Source organism: Ovis canadensis, chromosome 1 (assembly GCF_042477335.2).
Source record: "Ovis canadensis isolate MfBH-ARS-UI-01 breed Bighorn chromosome 1, ARS-UI_OviCan_v2, whole genome shotgun sequence".
Taxonomy (NCBI): Eukaryota; Metazoa; Chordata; class Mammalia; order Artiodactyla; family Bovidae; genus Ovis; species Ovis canadensis.
Genome location: NC_091245.1, coordinates 93689657 through 93708782, shown reverse-complemented (window position 1 = coordinate 93708782; position 19126 = coordinate 93689657). Strand labels below are relative to the sequence as shown.

Below are 19126 nucleotides of genomic sequence, written 5' to 3'. Positions count from 1 at the left end.
CGTTCAGTAAGTGTGAGCCAGTACTGTTGTTAAGAAGAGGCAGTCATCTAAGCCCAGGCGAAGGGAGACTGGGAGGGGAGTATTAGTAGAGAAGGGGAGGCCCAGAGAAGCATAAAGGAAATTCATCACTCTCGTTTGGTTATAATGGGCTGGGAGGGAATACGGAAGCTCCTGGGTAAGAACTCATCTGAAGGAAGACGGTCAGACAGATAAGCTTGGCCAAGCAGGAAGGCCTCAGTTCCTAGAAGGCTGGTCCAATGCTAAACTCAGGGTAGTGTCTGGTTTTAGCTGTGCCTTCCAGCCCAACCATATGTGGCCCATGAAGGTGAGGTCAGGCTATAATTAAAAACTCACAGGGCTCTTCACTAAAAACTCTGAAAGACACTGAGTCACAAGTGCCCCTGTCACGTAGCCCTGTGGGATTTTATGACATTTATAAAAAGACATACTCTCTACCTCCATATAGAACACAGAAGGAGGAGCTGTGGCGCTGGGCAGTCTTGATCATGCCATAAGGTATTTAAAAATTTATAGTCATCAGTTGCAGAGTTGGGGGAACGGTAAGGTCCAGGAGGCACAGCTGTCCCCAGTCTAAGCCTCACTGGTGCCCAGCAGGGGGTGCCAGAGCAGAAGAAGTGGGCAGAAGGGCCTGTTGGTGAGACACTCCACCGTAGGGAATGCCAGAGGGATCTGGAAAGGGAGGGACTTTATAGAGGTTTGAAGCCAGGACAGGCAAGGGTCCAGGAAACCCTAATACAGTCCCAAAGATAAAGAACCAAGTGGCAGAGGTTGAGATGACAAGGGGACCTGGCCACTGTTGAGATGGAGAGAAAGACAAGAGAAGACACACAAACAGCTTAAGATTGCAAGTCTCTGCTTTGGGACAGTAAAGACTGTAAAGCTACTGAAAACGCCAGGAAATCTAGGAAGAAGAATCTATTGAGGAACATAAGACGGGGTCTGAGCTCTAATTTCTACAAGTTGGGAAGACATTCAACTGCAAGGATCTTTCATTTATTTATTCATCCACCCACCTAGCAAGCATTTATTGAGGGCCTGTTATGTGCCAGCCACTGTTCCAGATGCCAGGGGCACAACACTGAGCAAATCAGATTTCTCTCCTTGTAGGATTTAGAGTTTAGTATGTGCTGGGGGAAGGAGAAGATGGGAAGACACAAAGTAAGTAGACAAACCAATAAATATATTACATTAAATACATATAAGAGTTGGAGAACTGTAATGAAGATGAGATATCAGGGCTGCTCATGTAGATTTGGGAGTTTACCAGTTTCCAACCACTCTGCATGTTGGTAGGCCCCAAGGAGCTTTTGAAAACACTGGTTCTTGGAACTCACACCTGGAAATTTGGGTTTTTTTTAGCATTATGGCCAGACCCAGAAATATGCATTTTCTAAGAGCTCCCTGGGAGATTTTAGCTGGCACACAGGTTTGGGACCAGCACTGATCAATGGATCTTGATTCTGTATCAAGCCACACAAGGGCCCAACCTGCCTGAAGCAAATGGAAAAAGAGTCAGAGGACTGGGGATGGCGTCCACTCTATGGCACCTCACAGCTTGAAAAATGTCAGTTCTAATTATCTCTTGCCATCTCCCACTGACCTATTATTTTCTTGGAGTAAAACAGTGAGAAGCAAAATCATTTGTTTGAACCATTTTGGGCCAAAAGAAGCTGTGATTCTCTAAACAAAGTTGACAGAGAAGACAGATGTTGAGAAGACCTAAATTCATTGAGTTGGTTTCATCTGCAACAACCGAAATGGCTTGCTAACTTGTGGAAAAGCATATGTTATCAAGATTTATACACGTACAAATGTCAGAAGAATGGCCACTGTACTTTATAATCTTCTTGCCTTGGCAAACTCCATTCCAACTAATAAAAAAAAAAAGACAAAAGAATTCATGATTGAATCTCCTCAGATTTTAATAGTAAAATCCATTCTTATTTAATGGTACCATCCATGAAACAGGTCTGGGTCCCTTGGACATAGTCGGCCTCACTAAATATTTATTGAAGAATCAATCAGTGCCTCAATCAGTCAAGCTTCCTTCAGTCTTTACCATCTAAGATACAATTGAAAGGAAAAGGAAGGAATTATCTGAGATTCAAGATGAGAAAATTCTATGGTAGTGACGGGGATAAAGAGAACGGGCCTATATAGGGGATATTGGCCTCTAGAAAATTCTGCTCAGAGTGCCCGAGATTTAAACTTACAAACATCATATTCCAACTTCACACTCATGGTCTTAACACTGCACATCCTTACACACACACACACTCACACACACAGGTGCATCTCCACTGTTTACCTTAACGGAGGGTGTGATGAGCTGCTTCTCACCTTCCGGAAGCCTTCATGCTGGTAGGCTGATCTGCGGGTGAGTTGATGAGAACCTGTTACAAGAGGAATAAGGAGACATCTCCCTACACCATGCGCAGTGCCAATCTGATATTTAAAGGAGTATACATTCCTTTCTGTACAATGTCAAGGAAAAGGTAATTTGGAAGGAAATGAAATGAAAAGTTGGAATGGAGGCAAATTGGCAGTTCAGAACACTCCACTTGAACAATTCATCCTCAAATTGTGCCTCAAGCTCATCATTTGTAAAATAAGTATAATAATAGCTCCGACCTCGTACAGTCAAAGTGGAGATTCATAAAGTAATCAACTTAAAACACTTTGCAACAGTAACTGGCACACAGCAAGCACTCCATGTGTTTGCTATGATTCGTTTTTGTTCATCTGGTCGTCACCTACAAACACAGTTTCCTGGTTCCTAAGATATGTGGTAGGTGAACTCAGAAAACCAGAATCCAATGTCATTTTCAAGCTCATTCTGCAAGGGCCCAGCTTTGTGAAGAACTGTGTGTAAACCCAACCCATGGTTGTATGGTTGCTCTTTCCTCCCCTTTCCCCTAACCACACTCCCCACCCCATCATCCACACCACTCCCATACCATAGAAGAGGGGAAAAAAGAGAAAACCCCACACCTTTTTGTCCCTTAAAGCAAAATCAACATCACCATTAAATCTCTTTGACAGACTTTGGCTCTTAACACAGCTGCTTTTATTAGCTCTTGAGTAGCATGTGGGTGTTGCTTTCCCTTAAGTCCTTAAAACATGTCTTTTTGGAATACAGTGACCTGGAATTAATAGCAAGTGATGACAAAAGCCATAGGGATAGCAGTGTTGGCTCAGAATGGACCTCCTTGTGTAACCGCTTACGTAACACCCAGTTCCTCCCCCTCCCCACTTAGTCATGGCTGCCCTGGGCCTCTGCACCGTTGGTTACCACCACGGGGCGTCAGCTCTTAGGCAATTCCTCTTTAGCTTCAAGGGAACCACTGTTCATCCCTGTGCTTTCTGGGACCACAGCTCTGAACTCGAAAAGAATGGCATTTGGTTTTCTACAGAGCGTTGCACATTCCAAGCCTCTCGAATCATTTCACAAAAGGAGATGTGAGTTCAGCAGCTCTGCCGGTGAACACAGCAACCATTCTGCCCTGACCAGGCTGCACAGCCATGTTAATCAAAAGAGCACACAGCTCCCAGTCTATAGGCTGGCTCTCCATGCTTTCTATTTGACACAGGGTGAGCCACCCAGCCTCGCCTGCTGGGTACTCTCCCAGCATGAGCACTGAAAGTCTGAATCCTGGGAAACCCCTCCACCCTGGACAAACCAGGATGGCAGGTCACCTTCTGACAGGTAACCAACCAGGCAGTTTCCAGAGCCTCAGAAACCATCAGACACACCCAGGACTGAGAGACAGCCTCGGGCCAATGCTCCAACCGAAATAGTAATTACAGTTTATGAGCTGATCGGGGACAGACTAATGGGTTGGCCTCTGATTCTGAGTACCTGTGTGCTTTCCATGGTTTCCATCAACTGCCTGGTCTATCAAAATCGGTTCAATTAAATCCATGCATCCCAGGACACTGAACATGATCTGCTGACATTTGCTTCCTCCTCCAGGCCCTGGCAAACACAGTTCAGTGATGGTGATTATGGAATTAAATTTCCCACCTTCCATTCTGACTGCTCTCTGGCCCTGACTGGATCTCATCTGCCAGAGAGGATTTTTCCTATCTGTCCTTTGATCACAAAAGGAGGTGGGTCCAGCCAGGCCTAGGTGTTGAGTTCCTATCATCTCACCATTTAAGTTAAAACCACACATACGCTCCCATGTCTTTTGCAGAGAACACACACACTTGTCGCTGGACAGCCCACTGCTACTCTAGACTGCTGTTCAAGGAAACTATTGTGTTGCTTCTAATTGTTACAGGTTGCAAAGAAATTGTCCTTGAAGATGAATGAGGTTGACTTCTACGAGCCATTTATGGAAGAGCCCATTGCCATCCCTGACAAACCCTACACAGAAGAGGAGCTCGTGGAGTTTGTGAAAGAGCACCAAAGGTGCCCCAGATGGCATGCAGGGAGTGGCAGCAGGGGTGATCCAGGGCCTGGGAGATGGGGACAAGCCTCTCAGTCCCAGCATTTCAGACCCCCAAGAGCAACAACCTGGAGTTAGTACCCCAGCAGAACTGAACTCAGCAGTGTGGCTTTGCTGGTCATTGATCAGTGGCCACATTTTCTGAATATGGGTTTACATTTGCAAACAAGGTTAGACCACCTCCCCGCAGTGAAGAAATCACCTCATAGAGTAAGATGTCACAAGTAAAATTCCACAATGATAATGACAGTGATTTAATGTTAGCATCCTAAAGTATGATGCCAGGTGCTTTGGGAAGCGATTTTACCAAATCTTCAACATTATGGGGGATATAACAAATTACATCCGAATTTTACAGATCAAGGAATTGGGCTCAGGGTAGTTAAGTAACGAAGTCAAGGATGAACATTTTGTGCATAGAACTTCTGGGAGAGGAGTATTTGATACCATTAGCACTAACATGGATCAGCATACTTTTTTTGTAAAGGGCCAGAAAATAAATATTGCAGGCTTTGTGGGCCAGATGGTCTCTGCTGCAAGCACTCAATTCCACCGTCGTAGTGAGCAAACAGTCATGGGCCATATGTAAACAAATGTGTGTGGCTGTGTCCCAACAGAAGTTTATTTATAAAAACAGGAGCCATTGGCTGGATTGGCCCCTCCATCCGTATGTAGTCTGCTGACCTCGGCTCTTAAGGGAGAGACAATACTAGAAACCGGAACACAGTGGTGGGTTTACTGCCTCATCCACCCAACCCCTCCCTCCTCACGGTCACACAGGCTCACTGAACGTGGAGACTGGACCCACCAGTGATAGTCCGCTGACCCCAGCTCTTAAGGAGAGACAATAGCAGCACATGGAACATGGTGGTGGGCTTACCGCCTCATCTACCCACCTCCTCACGGTCACACAGGCTCACTGAACGTGGAGCATAATGACTCCATCACTGGGTCGGCCTTGGTCCCCACAGGGAAGCAGCACTTGGATGAATAAATACCAACAAGCTAACAGTATTTGCCCACATTCAAAAAGAAGTGAAACTATGAGCAAAAGATAGATCCAACCTGCTCCTCCAAACACCCCTCAAGGGCTTTTGATGGATCACCCTGGTGATAAAACTCCTGTAGCTCTGGGCTGTTTCCTCTCCTGGGTCTCCTGATTCTGGGCCTGCTCAGGGTTCTCAGGAGTGTCCCCTATCAGTGAGAAGGGAAAAGGCTTCTTGGCCTGGGCATAAGCTGACCCCATTCCCTGTGACCCATTTTCTGTGATAGACTTTATAACCTTGGGCTCAAATGGGCCTATGGGAAGCCTTTAGGCCCAGCTCTGAGTCACACACAACAGGGTCGATCTGCTCTTTCCTTAAGAGAGAAAACAAGTATGTAGGACTTGGGAAAGTGAACCAACATCTCATCCTACATTTCACTGTGCTGGGGCTTTGGTGTCAGCTGAAGTTATCTCTATTCAAGGAAGTTTATCCTCTTTTTTTTTTTTTCCCCAGACCCACTCTACGTCGCCTGCGCCCAGAAGATATGTTTGAAACATGGGTAAGAAAGTGGCAAACTCTTTCTGCCTTGTAGAGATGAGTACATTCCCCAAGAGGAATACCCCTTTGAGTTCCAAACCTCAAACCAAGTCTTATTTGCCTGGAGTGGGTGTCTGGGGTGGTGGAGAATTTGACATGTGGACAGTGTCACACTGAGTTACAACTCCGTTCCCCTGCGCTGGCCACGAGGCAAAACTACTGTATCTCTGAGCTCATTTCCTAGAGTGACTACTGGCTTTTATTCAGTGGCCACCAGAAACCCAAGGTCACAGGTAGAAGCAGCTCAGACCACGCATTTCAGACTTGGGCTCAAGTTCAGAATCTGCCACCTATTAGCTTTGTGTCCTACCTTAAATCATGTGGCCTTTCTGAGCTTTAGCTCCTGTGTCTAAAATCAGGCTTATTGTAGGGATGAAAGGTATGAAGAACCCAGACACAGTAGGTACTCCATTAGTGCGTGGTAGCTGTTTTTGTAAATACCAACTCAGGGCACTGAAAAGTGCCAAGTCAGATTGTCTCCAAGATCTGTGTCACAGACAATATGTCAGGTGGGTTAGCATTATAAAGAGGGCCTTGAAGATACACACCCCACCCCACCCCGGCTTTATACAAAATTGAGTAAACAGTAACAACCAAAGTCTGTGAAGCTTTTTTCAAAGCATTTCATGTGCCCCTTTACTTGGATCTCTCAACAGTTCTGGAAAGTGACATAGAACAAATAGTATTTTAGCTTCCTAGAAAAACTGACAATCGCACAGATTAAATCAGTTGTAGTAAAGTCGCTCAGTCGTGTCCGACTCTTTGCGGGTCCCGTGGACTGTAGCCTATCAGGCTCCTCCATCCATGGGATTTTCCAGGCAAGAGTGCGGGAGTGGATTGCCATTTCCTTCTCCAGGGCCTTCTCCAGGGGATCTTCCCGACCCAGGAATCGAACCCGGGTCTCCCACGTTGCAGGCAGACGCTTTACCGTCTGAGCCACCAGGGGAGTCAATTACTCAAAGATATATAACCAATAAGCATTAGATCTGGGGACTTAAATTTAGATCACCTGGAACCAAATCTCTTGTTTTCTCCAGCATATATCCTAGAGTGGACCATGCCCCCATAAGGCAACATTTTGGTGGAGAGGGAGAGAAGGGTTGGTGATAGGGAGAAAGAGATTAACATGGAAGCATGTGTTTATTAATTCTCTAGTTCAGAGTCTAAAGCGACAGATGAACAGAATCATGGAGTAACTTGACACTCTCTGTTTTACTGGCATGTAACTTCTTTGGATATCTGAAGGTAAAACAAACGTTTCACACCAAAGGCAAATAATTCAGTCTGGAGGAGTGGATTATTTAACAGCAACACAGCACAATAGAAACATCTTTTCCTAACATTTAAACCTTTCAAAAATTTAACATTTAGGAGGTCTTGTTATTGGATTTTAAAATTTTTTTTTAAAAAAGGGTATAACAATGCTTTAAAAATAATATTCCTTTTTAAAAATATTCCCACCTTTCACTTAAAACAATTTCAGACTTATAAAAAACAGCACAACAAATTCCATGACCTCTTTACCCAGATTCCCCAAGTGTTAACGTTTGGCTTTATCACATTCTCTTGATATAGAATTTTTCTGAACTGTTTGGGAGTAAATAGCAGACCCAATTCCCTTTTGCTCCTAAACACTTCAGAAGTTGTATAAAAACAAGAACTTTTTCTTACATAATCAGTGTATGCAGGCATGCAGAATTGCTTCAGTCGTATCCAACTCTTTGTAACCCTATGGACCTTAGCCCGCCAGTTTCCTCTGTCCATGGGATTCTCCAGGCACGAATACTGGAGCGGGTTGCCATGCCCTTCTCCGGGGAATCTTCCCTACCTAGGGATCAAACCAGAGTCTCTTGCGTCTCCTGTATTGGCAGGCAGGGTCTTTACTACTAGTGCCACCTGGGACGCCCACATAATCACAGTATGCTTATCCAAATCAGGACGTTAATACTAACACAATTCCACATTTAAATTGACCAGTCGTCACTAGTATCCTTTATAGCAAGAGAAAACATTTTTTTCCTGGCGCAGGATCCAAACCTTGATCCGAGGCTTGTGTTTGACTGCTATGTTTTTTTAGTTGCCTTTAATTTGAAACAGGTTGTTGGTCTGTCTTTGTCTTTCATGAGACAAGTACTATTTCAAATCGAGAGTGATTATTACTGTTCTGTTCAGCTATGCCTTTAATTCTTATTTTGTTCATTCTTAAGAGATAAGTCTCTAGGCTCCTGGAAGGGAAACACTGCAAAATTGTAGAACCCTTCTCTCAGGCCTTTCCTCACCGACAGAGCAGTATCACACCCAAAACCACACCACCACTGTAGGAGAGTCCTGCCCCCTCCTTCTGATCATGGACACCTCTCAAATCACCCCCCTGCACACTGCTCTGAAGAAATGCTCCCTCTCCCATATCAGAGGCAGATATTCAGAAAGGAAGTTTGCTGTCTGACTTCACTATAACCCAGTCTCTGCTTTCTTTTCACTTAATGAATAAGTTATAGCTTTTGCTATACTATAAAATAAAAGTGATGGCTTATACTTTCCACATTAGTATATATTCAACTGCTTTCTAATTGGAAAGGGGCTGTGTATTGAATTCAACCAGGCAGAGAAAAGGGCAACCAGAGGGGTTTAGTCCTTTCCAACACCCCATCATGTAATATCCATATGACATCCCCAGAAGCCCTAGCCAGCCCCTCATCCAAGTCTCCAACTAGGGAGAGAGGGCAGGACAGGCCACCCAGGGTTATCTTCACATCCTGAAAGAGAAGCAGAAATCAGACTGTCAGAAGGACCTTGGGGAAGCCACTTGGTCCCTATCCCATCCACATGTACCCACTTTCAGGGGCTATTTGCCCACAGCAACTTACACTGCACAGGCTGGGGAAAGTGACCAATTTGTGAACTTCAAAATCTTGATCTTCAACACCCACTTGCTTAGACATTGCAAGATATTTAAATAAAATAGAAAAACTAGGTAGGGCTAAAGCAACCTTTGACTGGCTTCTCTCCCCAACTGTACAGGTTTTTACAGCAGTAAATCACAGAAAATATGAATTATGATTTCCAAAATACTGGTACCTAGTAATATTTGCTGTGTGTAAATCAGATAGCTATTTATTTATTTACTTAGAATATTCAATGAATGTCCAGACTCAATGCTGACTTGTCCCTCTGCTTTAAGACTCCACCTCCCCACCGGCCCGCCATCCTGGCCAGTTGTCAGTCACAGTCCTTGGCAAAAGCCCACAGAAATTGGGACTCACTAGTTCTTTCTGAAAGAATCTTCCTTTAGTTGCAATAGGCAAGTCATTCCCAGAGGGGGCCAGGGATCTCCTCCAGTGAACCCCTACATCACTGATTGCCCCTTAGTTAGGGAATCTGACAGTTTTAACTATTTTTCTTCTCTTTGCATCTCTTCATTCAACATGAGAGCAAACAGTCAACAGAGACTAGAAGGAAACAGAGTTAAATATGAACAATGGTAATATCTGATTGGTGGGTAACTGATGTTTCCTTTTCCTTGGTATCTCTAATATTTGCCAATTTTCTTCAAGAGGTATGTAAGATTTTTATCACTATACTCTTTTTATTAAAAAATTCAACAGACATTAAGAAGAACCTATTACATTGTGCTAATCATGTTATAAAAATAAGCATTGCTGTCCTGTCCTTAGGAATTCAGGGTTGAGTAGATGAAACAGTCCCAATAATAATAGAACCCCAGCCTGGTGTGTCAGCCCAGTATGTTTGCTGCTATGACAAATCTACACTAAGGGAGTCATCAAAGTAACTCCCAAATTTCCGCTTCTTTGGGGGATCTGGTGCTCAGACACTTGGCCTAAAAGCCCCTCCCTGGGCTCTTTCAACTTAAGAAAGAGCTACCGACCAGCATTTGCAACATCTGCAAAGCCTGTGGAGAGACAAGAGATTAGCAGAGCCCATTCTCTCTCTTGTTGGGAATGTCAGAGAGGAAAATTTTTCCTCTACCCTCTTAGGTCTATTTCTTAGGGCCTGCAAATTAAACTGATAAACGACAGATTGGCAAAAGGAAAAAACCACAGATTTAATCAGCTATTCATGCATGGGAGAAACGTGACTCAAGGAGGGGCTTATACACCATCTTAATGGGGAATGGGGGTGGGGTGGGGGGCAGAGAAGCACTTCTGGGAGAAGAAAATGACTTTTTTGAAGATAAATGGGCCCTTAGGAGACTAGATGGCAGATAACGATAATTTTGTGATAATGTCTGTCTGAGTGATGACAACTGAGTTCTTGGGGAGGCTCTGCTTTTAGGCAGTTAAAACATTTCAGGAATTCAGATGCCTTCAGCCAAAACAGCTTTATGTCACAGTGGCCTATTTGGGACCCCGTCATTGAGAAAGAGAAGGAGTGGACTTTGGGGTCAGACAGAGCTGGCTTGAATGCCAGCTGTGTCATGTACCATCTCCACGGCTTTAGGTAAGTCACTCAATTCTTGAAGCCTTAAATAGGAATCAGACTTTGAGATTCAGAAATATTGTATTTACAAAGTACTGATGCATTGTGTGGCAAGTGGCAAATATCATTGTTGCCATTTTCACCATCATTATTATTTTAAGCCATAATCCCTTCCTTCAGAGAGCCTGCCATCAAGTTGAGAGAGATTTGCGCAATTAAAAAGGTTATTTTCAAGGTAATGTGATGACTAACTGCGTGATCTGCACAGCAAAGGCTGTGGGGTTCACAGAAAGCCCCTGGGGTGTTCTCAGGCCGGTGGATGGTCAGCTTGGCTCTTCCCCCACCTTACACATTGGATTCACACTGAGGAGCCCTGACTTACCGGCCTGACCATGGATTCTTGCTCTGTGAGCTTATTACTGAAAATAACCTGGCACTGAGAAGCAACTGCCTCTTTGCAGGTATTCAATATAGGTTTGCGTGTTGAATCTTTGAGATCCATAAAGAAACAGGCGCTTTCTCTGCGTTATGGTTCTTCATCCAAGGGCCATCTCAGGCCTGGGGAGTGACAGCCATATTAAGAACAACTTCTTAGCAAATTAATGTGGATTTTTAATTCTAAAACTAATTTCCAAATGCACTGTAGAAGGGTATACAGAAATGAAGCCTTCTTCCTAGAGTTAACACTGCTTACTTCCAACTGATGACAGGCGACAGAGACACAGGGTAGCCTAATGAGAACTGATGAGGATGCTCTGTCTGGCGATAATAGCAAATGTAAAACAGCGAAAGCTCAGACTCCCCTTCTGGTTGCCGTCAGATTTGTGTAATAAACCTGTCCTCACGTATGCGTGCACACATGTATCTGTAAAATTCAATTCCCCAGAGTCTGACCATGGCAGTGCCCACTCTCTTGTTTTTAATAATAATATTTTCCATGTAATCTCTCTTAGACCATTTGGAGGTTTTTGTCCATTCCAAACTCAAAGGAAAAAAAATTAGCATTTAGATAGGATTGCACCAGCATTAAAATCAACTGAAATGGAAACAGAGATCATGAGAGGTTTGAAATGCCTGGAGTTTTTTTTTTTTTTTTTTTCCCTAGGATGATTCTAATATGACATTCAGGGCACCCAGTGAATCCCTCTGCCGGTGTCAGCGATAATCATATTCACTTAGATTTGTCCCTGGCGCCCCATTCTCACACAGCTTCCTCTCCAGGTCTCCTGAGGCTCACATTTCTCATAAGAGGGGCCCCTCCAAGCTCCTGCTTCTCCTTCTGCAGAAATAATCAGTGCAGAGGAGACACAAGGTGCATATATAGTCCTTTCTGCTCAGGACATAGAAACATGAGATGCACTTGGTTGCCCATGGATTTGAAACACTATCTCGAGATTCTCTACTCCATCCCAGCCTCCACACACACTTCTCCTGTCACACCCTCAACTTTCCCTAAGTCTAAATTCCAGACTCTTCCTGCAGCTGCCCACTCTCAGGATCTATCCTGCTTTGGCAAGCAGAAAGGACCCCAAGGAAACAACTTGGGAGGTCACACTCAGCAAAGCGCCCCCTACACAGGTTCTGCTTCTTCAGTAAGAGATGTCTTTAACAAAAGCACTACACAGGTGTAGATTTTTGTGTGAACAAAACAGACCCACATCCTCACTTATCTCATAGTCTTATCTGCTACCTGTTTAAGGACAGTTTCAGGATCTGTTGGCAGCATTCGGAAGTTTCTATAATCTGGTATTTGATTATATTTGCTGGCGGTGAATTCTTGAAACACACACTGACACACACACTCGCAGAGCTGTGTCCAGAATGCTTTGTGGCTCTCGGAGCTCCTGATGAACCAAACTCACATTCTTCCTCATTTTGCCTTTTACTGCTGCTCTCCTGGATCCTCCAGCCCACGCGAGTGAGGCCCTTTTCATGCTAATGTCTGTGTGTGGTTGCTGTTTTCCTGTCTTGCAAACCCATTGATTAAACTCCAGTCTTCTTCCCCGCGGCTCATCGGTATTCCCTTCCTGAATGAGTGCCCCTGCGTCCACCCCGCTCCACCGCCTCCCATTTTCATTCCAGCCTCTGAGTCTGTCAGGGACTCACTCCCTGGTATCTTTCCACCCAAGAGAGTAACTTTGATTCTTCTCTCCCACAGGAAGATGATTTGAACGGAATCCACATTGTGGCATTTGCGGAGAGGAGTGACCCAGGTAGGAACCCTAACCCTCATCCCCACTCTTACGCACCTTAAGCCAAAACTGACCTCTATGCTTTGTCAGCCCTCGCCCTCTCTTCCGTCATTTCCGGTCTTCCGCAACCGCAAGGTATCGCGCGCCCCCTGGTGGTAGGTAGCTTGTTAGGGATAATTCCACATTCAAATGTGCACACAGCTAAGCGCGGAGAAGTCAATGGCACCCCACTCCAGTACTCTTGCCTGGAAAATCTCATGGACGGAGCAGCCTGGTAGGCTGCAGCCCATGGGGTCGCTAAGAGTCGGACACAACTGAGCGACTTGACTTTCACTTTTCACTTTCCTGCATTGGAGAAGGAAATGGCAACCCACTCCAGTGTTCTTGCCAGGAGAATCCCAGGGACGGGGGAGCCTGGTGGGCTGCCGTCTATGGGGTCGCACAGAGTTGGACATGACTGAAGCGACTTAGCAGCAGCAGCAGCAGCAGCAAGAGAGTATGACCCTGGAGAAGGAAATGGCAACCCACTCCAGTGTTCTTGCCTGGACAATCTCATGGACAGAGGAGCCTGGCAGGCTACAGTCCATGGGGTCACAAAGAACCAGACACTACTGAGCGACTAAGCACAGCACAAGTGAGTATGAACCTCATTCTGCCTAGCTGCCTGTTAAGAAGCACCAAGGACTGCGGAGGAGGATGCTAAAACATCCCAGGTTTAAGGATGTGTATGTGTATGCGGGTGCTGTGCTTAGTCACTCAGTCGTGTCCAACTCTGCGACCCCAAAGACTGTAGCCCGCCACGCTTCTCTGTCCATGGGGATTCTCCAGGCAAGAATAACTGGAGTGGTTTGCCATGCCCTCCTTCAGGGGATCTTCCCAACCCAGAGATCTAACCCTGGTCTCCTGCATTGCGGGCAGATTCTTTACTGTCTGAGCCACCAGGGAAGCCCAAGAATACTGGAGTGGGTAGCCTATCCCTTCTCCAGGGGATCTTCCCAGCCCAGAAATGGAACCAGGGTCTCCTGCATTGCAGCTGAGCTACCAGGGAAGCCCCTGTGTATAGGGGGATGGAGGTAAACTTCTGTTCACATTTAAACTTCATTTACCAATGTTGTGATCTAGCCTATATGAATTACAATCCTACCTTAAAATAACAACTACGAGTCCTTTGGTCTGCAAAATATTGTCTATGCTTGGGAAACTTCATAGAAAATATTCCGCCAAATAATGAGAACTGGGCAAAACAAGCAGCTTATTCCTAAAGTACAAAATGACCCTATAAATGGGTGTTAACCTGGTCCAGTTTTTCCTGATTTCACTCTTTTTAACACTAGTGGAGAGTGAAGTGCAGGAAAAATTAATTTTGCAGGTGGTAAAATTCTGGATTCCTACAGCAGTGCTCTGTAAATAAAGTTTCCCAAAGGGAAGGGTAAGCGGTGATTCTAAAGTGTGTTTTGGAAGACTTGGGACTGTCCAGAACGCAACCAGAGAAGGCAGGGAACTTCCTTGAGGATGGCTAAGCAGCCAGGTTGTGAGGTGCCTGGGCAGGGCTTCCCAACCCGACAGTGCCACCAAGCCACCTGGGACTGACTGAAACAAGCTCTGAGCCAAGTGCTGATGCCCTGTGGGGTTTGGGAGCCACTGTTCCGGGTAAGACACATTTGTATGGTATTTGCCTCAGCCTCTCATATATTCATTCATAAAGACAGATAAGGAAGTAGAGGGTCAGAGAAGAGGGCACAATGAGCTAGTGGGAGGCCACAAAGAGGGGACGATTGTCCCATTCATCAATATATACCTGGTTCTTGTCCGTGCCTTGACACAGAGTAGGTGCTGAATAAATACCTGTGAGCAGGTAATTAGATATGCTGATGACTGGCTGAGACCGAGCCCAGCTCTTCAGTATCTGACCAGCATTTTGTTTGTTTGGTAAAACAGTGTCAGCCTCCACAGTTACTTACAAACTGAAACCCAGATGTTTTTATCATGCAATTTTAAAAATTGAGGTATAATCCACACATCATAAGATACATTGTTCTTTAAATATTTATGTATTTGGCTACCCTGGGTCTTAGTTGTGACGTGCGAACTCTTAGTGGCAGCATGTGGGATCTAGTTCCCTGACCAGGGATTGAACCCGCCCTCTGCACTGGGAGCACTGAGTCTTAGCCATGGGCCACCATGGAAGTCCCTAAGGTTCACCTTTTCTAAGTGTGCAATTCAGCAGTTTTACTATATTCACAAAGTTGTGCAAACATCACCACCATCTAATTCCAGAACACTTTCATCATCTCGAAAAAATCTCATCTCAATTAGCAGCCACTCCTATTCCCTTTTCCTCCACCCGCTGGCAACAACTCAATGCACTTTCTGTCTCTATGGATTTGACTGTTCTGGATAGTTCATGTAAATGAAGTCATGTAATATGCAGCCTTTTGTACCTAGCATCTTTCACTTACCATCATGTTTTCCATATTCATCTGTGTGTGGTATGTATCAATAATTCATTCCTTTTTAGAGTCAAATAATATTCCTTTGTATGAAAAACAAATTTATGCTCCAAATTATCTGAAAGCTTCCTTCCAATTTTTTTCATTAAGTTTTTGGAATGTTCACCCATGTCCCAGTTTTCCCATCATTGACTTAGAGATTTGGGAAAACTCTTCAAGAAAACCTAATCTGTGTCCAAAAAAAATATCAGTATGTTTCCAGCTTTTTTCCACAATTCTGGCTACCCCCAGCCCCTGGAGAAGAAAATAGCAAAGAAGCCAGTTGCCCAAGGTTTACAAGCTATAATCAAACAGAATGGGATCCCCGGTGTTGTGTGAACAGAGATGAAATGGCCATCAGCAGCAGCCTGCTGGCGAGATTCCAGGGGGCTTCCTTCCCCACCCCCTGCCCCCTCCCAGGATTGTGGGGAGGCCTGTCTGGCTCTCTGGAACAATGGAACAAAGAGGCCTCGGAGAAGTTGCAGGAACCTGTTTGACCGAGATTGCTGCTGTAATGAATCAAGCTCCTGAAACTACTTCCACCTCCTCCCTGCACAAATATCCCTGGGCCCGAAGCCGTGTCTTGCCCCACAGGAGCCCATGCTGGGGCTTGTTACTGGGAAGCTGGAAGAAATGCGCTGGGGGTGGAGGTTGGGGAGGGAGGATGGGCTCACAGCATCTTTCCTCAGGGAGGGGGTAAGGGACTGGCCCGCTCAGGGCTGGGAAAGAGAAAGGCTTTTCCGTGAAAGTCCCTGACTCTGCGACTAGTCAGTCATTACTGCAGGTCACTGATGTGTAACCAGGGCAGAGGGGCCTGACTGCAGGACTAGGAATTTCATTCCTACCCAGACAGTACTTCCTGATATGCCTTGCTCTTGCTAACAAGCTCCGCGTGGCCCACTGCACCAACCAAACCTCTACCCACTCACCAAAGAAAATAATACAGCTCTCTTAAAGAGCCAAGAGTCTGGAGAAGTGTGCTGTGAGCTTTCTGGAGGTGGTCCTATCTGGTCCTTAAAGCCACCCTGGGATATATGCATGATGATGGTCCTCCCAGCATCAGATGAGAAAAGTGATTCTTAAGGGTTAAATGACTTGCCCAAATCACTTGCTGTATTCAAGCCAAGATTCAAATTCTGGCAGGCTTTCTTGACCTCTGACTACATCATGATTCTGATAAAGATGAGGATGATGGTGACTTATTGTATTCTTAGATGAAGTAACCCCATGTGGGAGGTACTACTTTCATTTCCATTTTACAACTGATGAAGTCGAGGAGGCCCAGAGCAGCTGACTTGCTGGGGAGCAGCGGAGCTGGAATTAAGCTGAGCGCAGACTGGGTGCCTAGCCCCACCCTGAACCACAAAGCCCTACTTCGTGTCTACCCGTCCCTCAGAATTACTACCCTGTGGAGTCTGAGTGACCGTTTAGCCTGCCCTCCTTCCTCTCTGCTGTCCTTCACCACCCTCTGCACATCCAACATTTGAAAAGACCCAAAGAAGTTCAGTGAAGCACTCAAGATGGCACGGTTAGAGGTATGGCAGGCACAGGAGTTTAGATTTCTGGATGGCTCCTTTGGGCACTGTCCACCTGACCACACTACTTCCCTGGGGTCGCCCCAGCCAGCTGCGGGCTCTGAACAAGGGATGGGGGAGGTGGGAGCCAAGAGAGCAAGAAAAATAAGAGGGAGTGAGGAGAAAGGAGCTGCCTGGAAGCTTGAGAGCCCAATCAATGAAGAAAACTTCCTCCCCACTGATGCTCCCAGATTTGGAATCTACGATTATTCAGCAGCAGCAGTAATAAAGGTCTCTCCGAGTGACCTAGTCTCTCAAGGACTCTCCCAGCAGTTCTGACAGTCCCAGTAGAGGGCTTGTGTTCAGGGATTGCAGACCCTGCCTGCTCTCTGGCCCTGAGCACAACTGCTCTCCTCTGCGGTGAGCTCTCCTCCCTGTTGGGACTGCAGGCAGGCCTGGCTGGAAAGGACCTTTACAGCTCTCTGGTCTTGCCCAGTGCCCTGTGGTGCTGCCCGGCTTCCTCTTCCGCAGCCTCCTCTCAGCTCTTGTGCTCAGAATGCAGCCAGATCTACTGTTTGACAGTTGTGAAAATGAACCATCTCTCCTGCCGCCCCCAGAGGTGTGTGCATCAGGCTGACGTCTTCTTTAGAGCACTGGATTAAAGGGTTACAAAGTGGCATTTCTATGTGAGCTCATGCTGGATGGATATCCTCCAAGAGCACTGGGGACATTAGCACTAACAAGCTGGAGATGCACTGAGGCTGCTGTCTGAGCCTATGGTATACAACCAGTGAGGGGCCCCGAGTACAAGGGTCCAAGCCCTTGTTCCAACTGAGTTTCAACAGCCTCAGTTTCTTGTAAAATGTTTTTGACACTAGTTGCCTCAAATAGGAGCACTGACTGCTTAATTGAGCTTCCAAATTTAAATTTGATCAAATTCAAAATGCAGTTCTTGCTAAATATAGTTCCAAGCACTGAAATATCTGCACATGTCATCTTCACAGCAGCCCTGTGCTTATAGGTAGTCATCGCTGTTCAGTCACTAAATCGTGTGTCTGACTCTTTGCGACCCCATGGACTGTAGCCCACCAGGCTCCTCTGTCCAAAAAATTTCCCTGGCAAGACTACTGGAGTGGGTTGCCATTTCCTTCTCCAGGGGATCTTCCCAACCCAGGGATTGAACTTGTGTCTCCTGCATTGCAGGCGGATTCTTTACCACTGCACCACCAGGGAAGCCCTTGTAAGCAATAGGTACTGTCATTATCATCTTCCCTGATATGCAGTTAGGGAAACAAAGGGATGGAGACGTTAAGCAGCATCCCTCGGTCACGTGACTAATCAGTGGTAGAACTGGGATTCCAACCCAGGCAGTCCAGCCCCAAGCCCTGGACTGTAACTGCTGCCTCTGCCCCTGTACGCTTTGCCTTGCCCACCAGTTCCGGGCCCCAAGAGCTCGGGCTTCCCAGGTGGCGCTGGTAGTAAAGAACCCACCTGCCGATGCAGGAGACATAAGAGACGAGGGTTCGATCCCTGGGTCAGGAAGATCCTCTGGAGAAGGGCATGGCAACCCACTCTAGTATTCTTGCCTGGGAAATCCCATGGATAGAGGAGCCTGATAGACCACAGTTGCTAAGAGGCGGACACGACTGAAGTGACTTAGCACATATGCACACACGCAAGAGCTAAGACAGAGAAGAGGAGCGCTGTGTACGGAGTGATAGGGTGTGCTAATGTCTCAGGGGCCAGCTCAGGACTGTGGGGCCCATACCAAGGCCCCCATCTCTCTCTAACAGGTGACTGAGTGACTCACTTGTCAGGGATGCACTCTCAACTTTGTCTTGCATGGCTCCCAAAGGGCCCAGGTTCAGATGCCATGCCGCTGCTTACGCACTGAGTGGGCCTTTGAGAGGAGACCTCTCAGGTGACTGCCCTCCACACCTCTGTGTCCCGGCATCTGGCCCTGGGTCTGATGCATGTGGGCACACAGGATACCCCCGCCCAATGACACCAGGAGCCCTCCTGCTGATGAAGGATGAACACAGTGAAGAACACTTGACATGAATTAAATGCTGATGGAGTGGGAGAGAAAGAAGACAGGGAAAATCTTTGCAGTCTCTTCTGCAAGTGCCTGGCATGATAACAGTAGTATCATGATTATCAACGTGCCCCCAAAGTCATGGGGAAGCTTTTCTCTCCATTGTCAGTTGAGGAGATAGAAGCCCCAGAGAGGTTAAGTGACCTGTGCAGGGTCTTCTAAGTCTAGACACAACCTGCGAGCCACGTGATGCCTGCTTATTTGTGTCACCTCCCCCAGAAGCAATAGTCACAGGACTTGGCCATCCAGCCCGGTTCCCCAAGCCTAGGCCTGTCTCCAGGAGTGAGACTCCGAGCCCCATAACTGCACCTGGGGGCAGTGTGGGGGCGGGGGTGTCTCTCAGG

General features: G+C 46.3%; 1 protein-coding gene across 1 annotated transcript in view; it reads left to right on the top strand.

Annotated features, from left to right (window-relative positions):
* The window catches only part of CASQ2 (calsequestrin 2), a 73111-nt gene that overhangs the window by 41056 nt on the left and 12929 nt on the right, over nucleotides 1-19126 (top strand). Inside the window, exons 6-8 of the mRNA XM_069601541.1 lie at nucleotides 4305-4435; nucleotides 5972-6017; nucleotides 12651-12705. Coding sequence (XP_069457642.1) covers nucleotides 4305-4435; nucleotides 5972-6017; nucleotides 12651-12705 — 232 coding nt within the window. The remainder of the gene's footprint in view (nucleotides 1-4304; nucleotides 4436-5971; nucleotides 6018-12650; nucleotides 12706-19126) is intronic.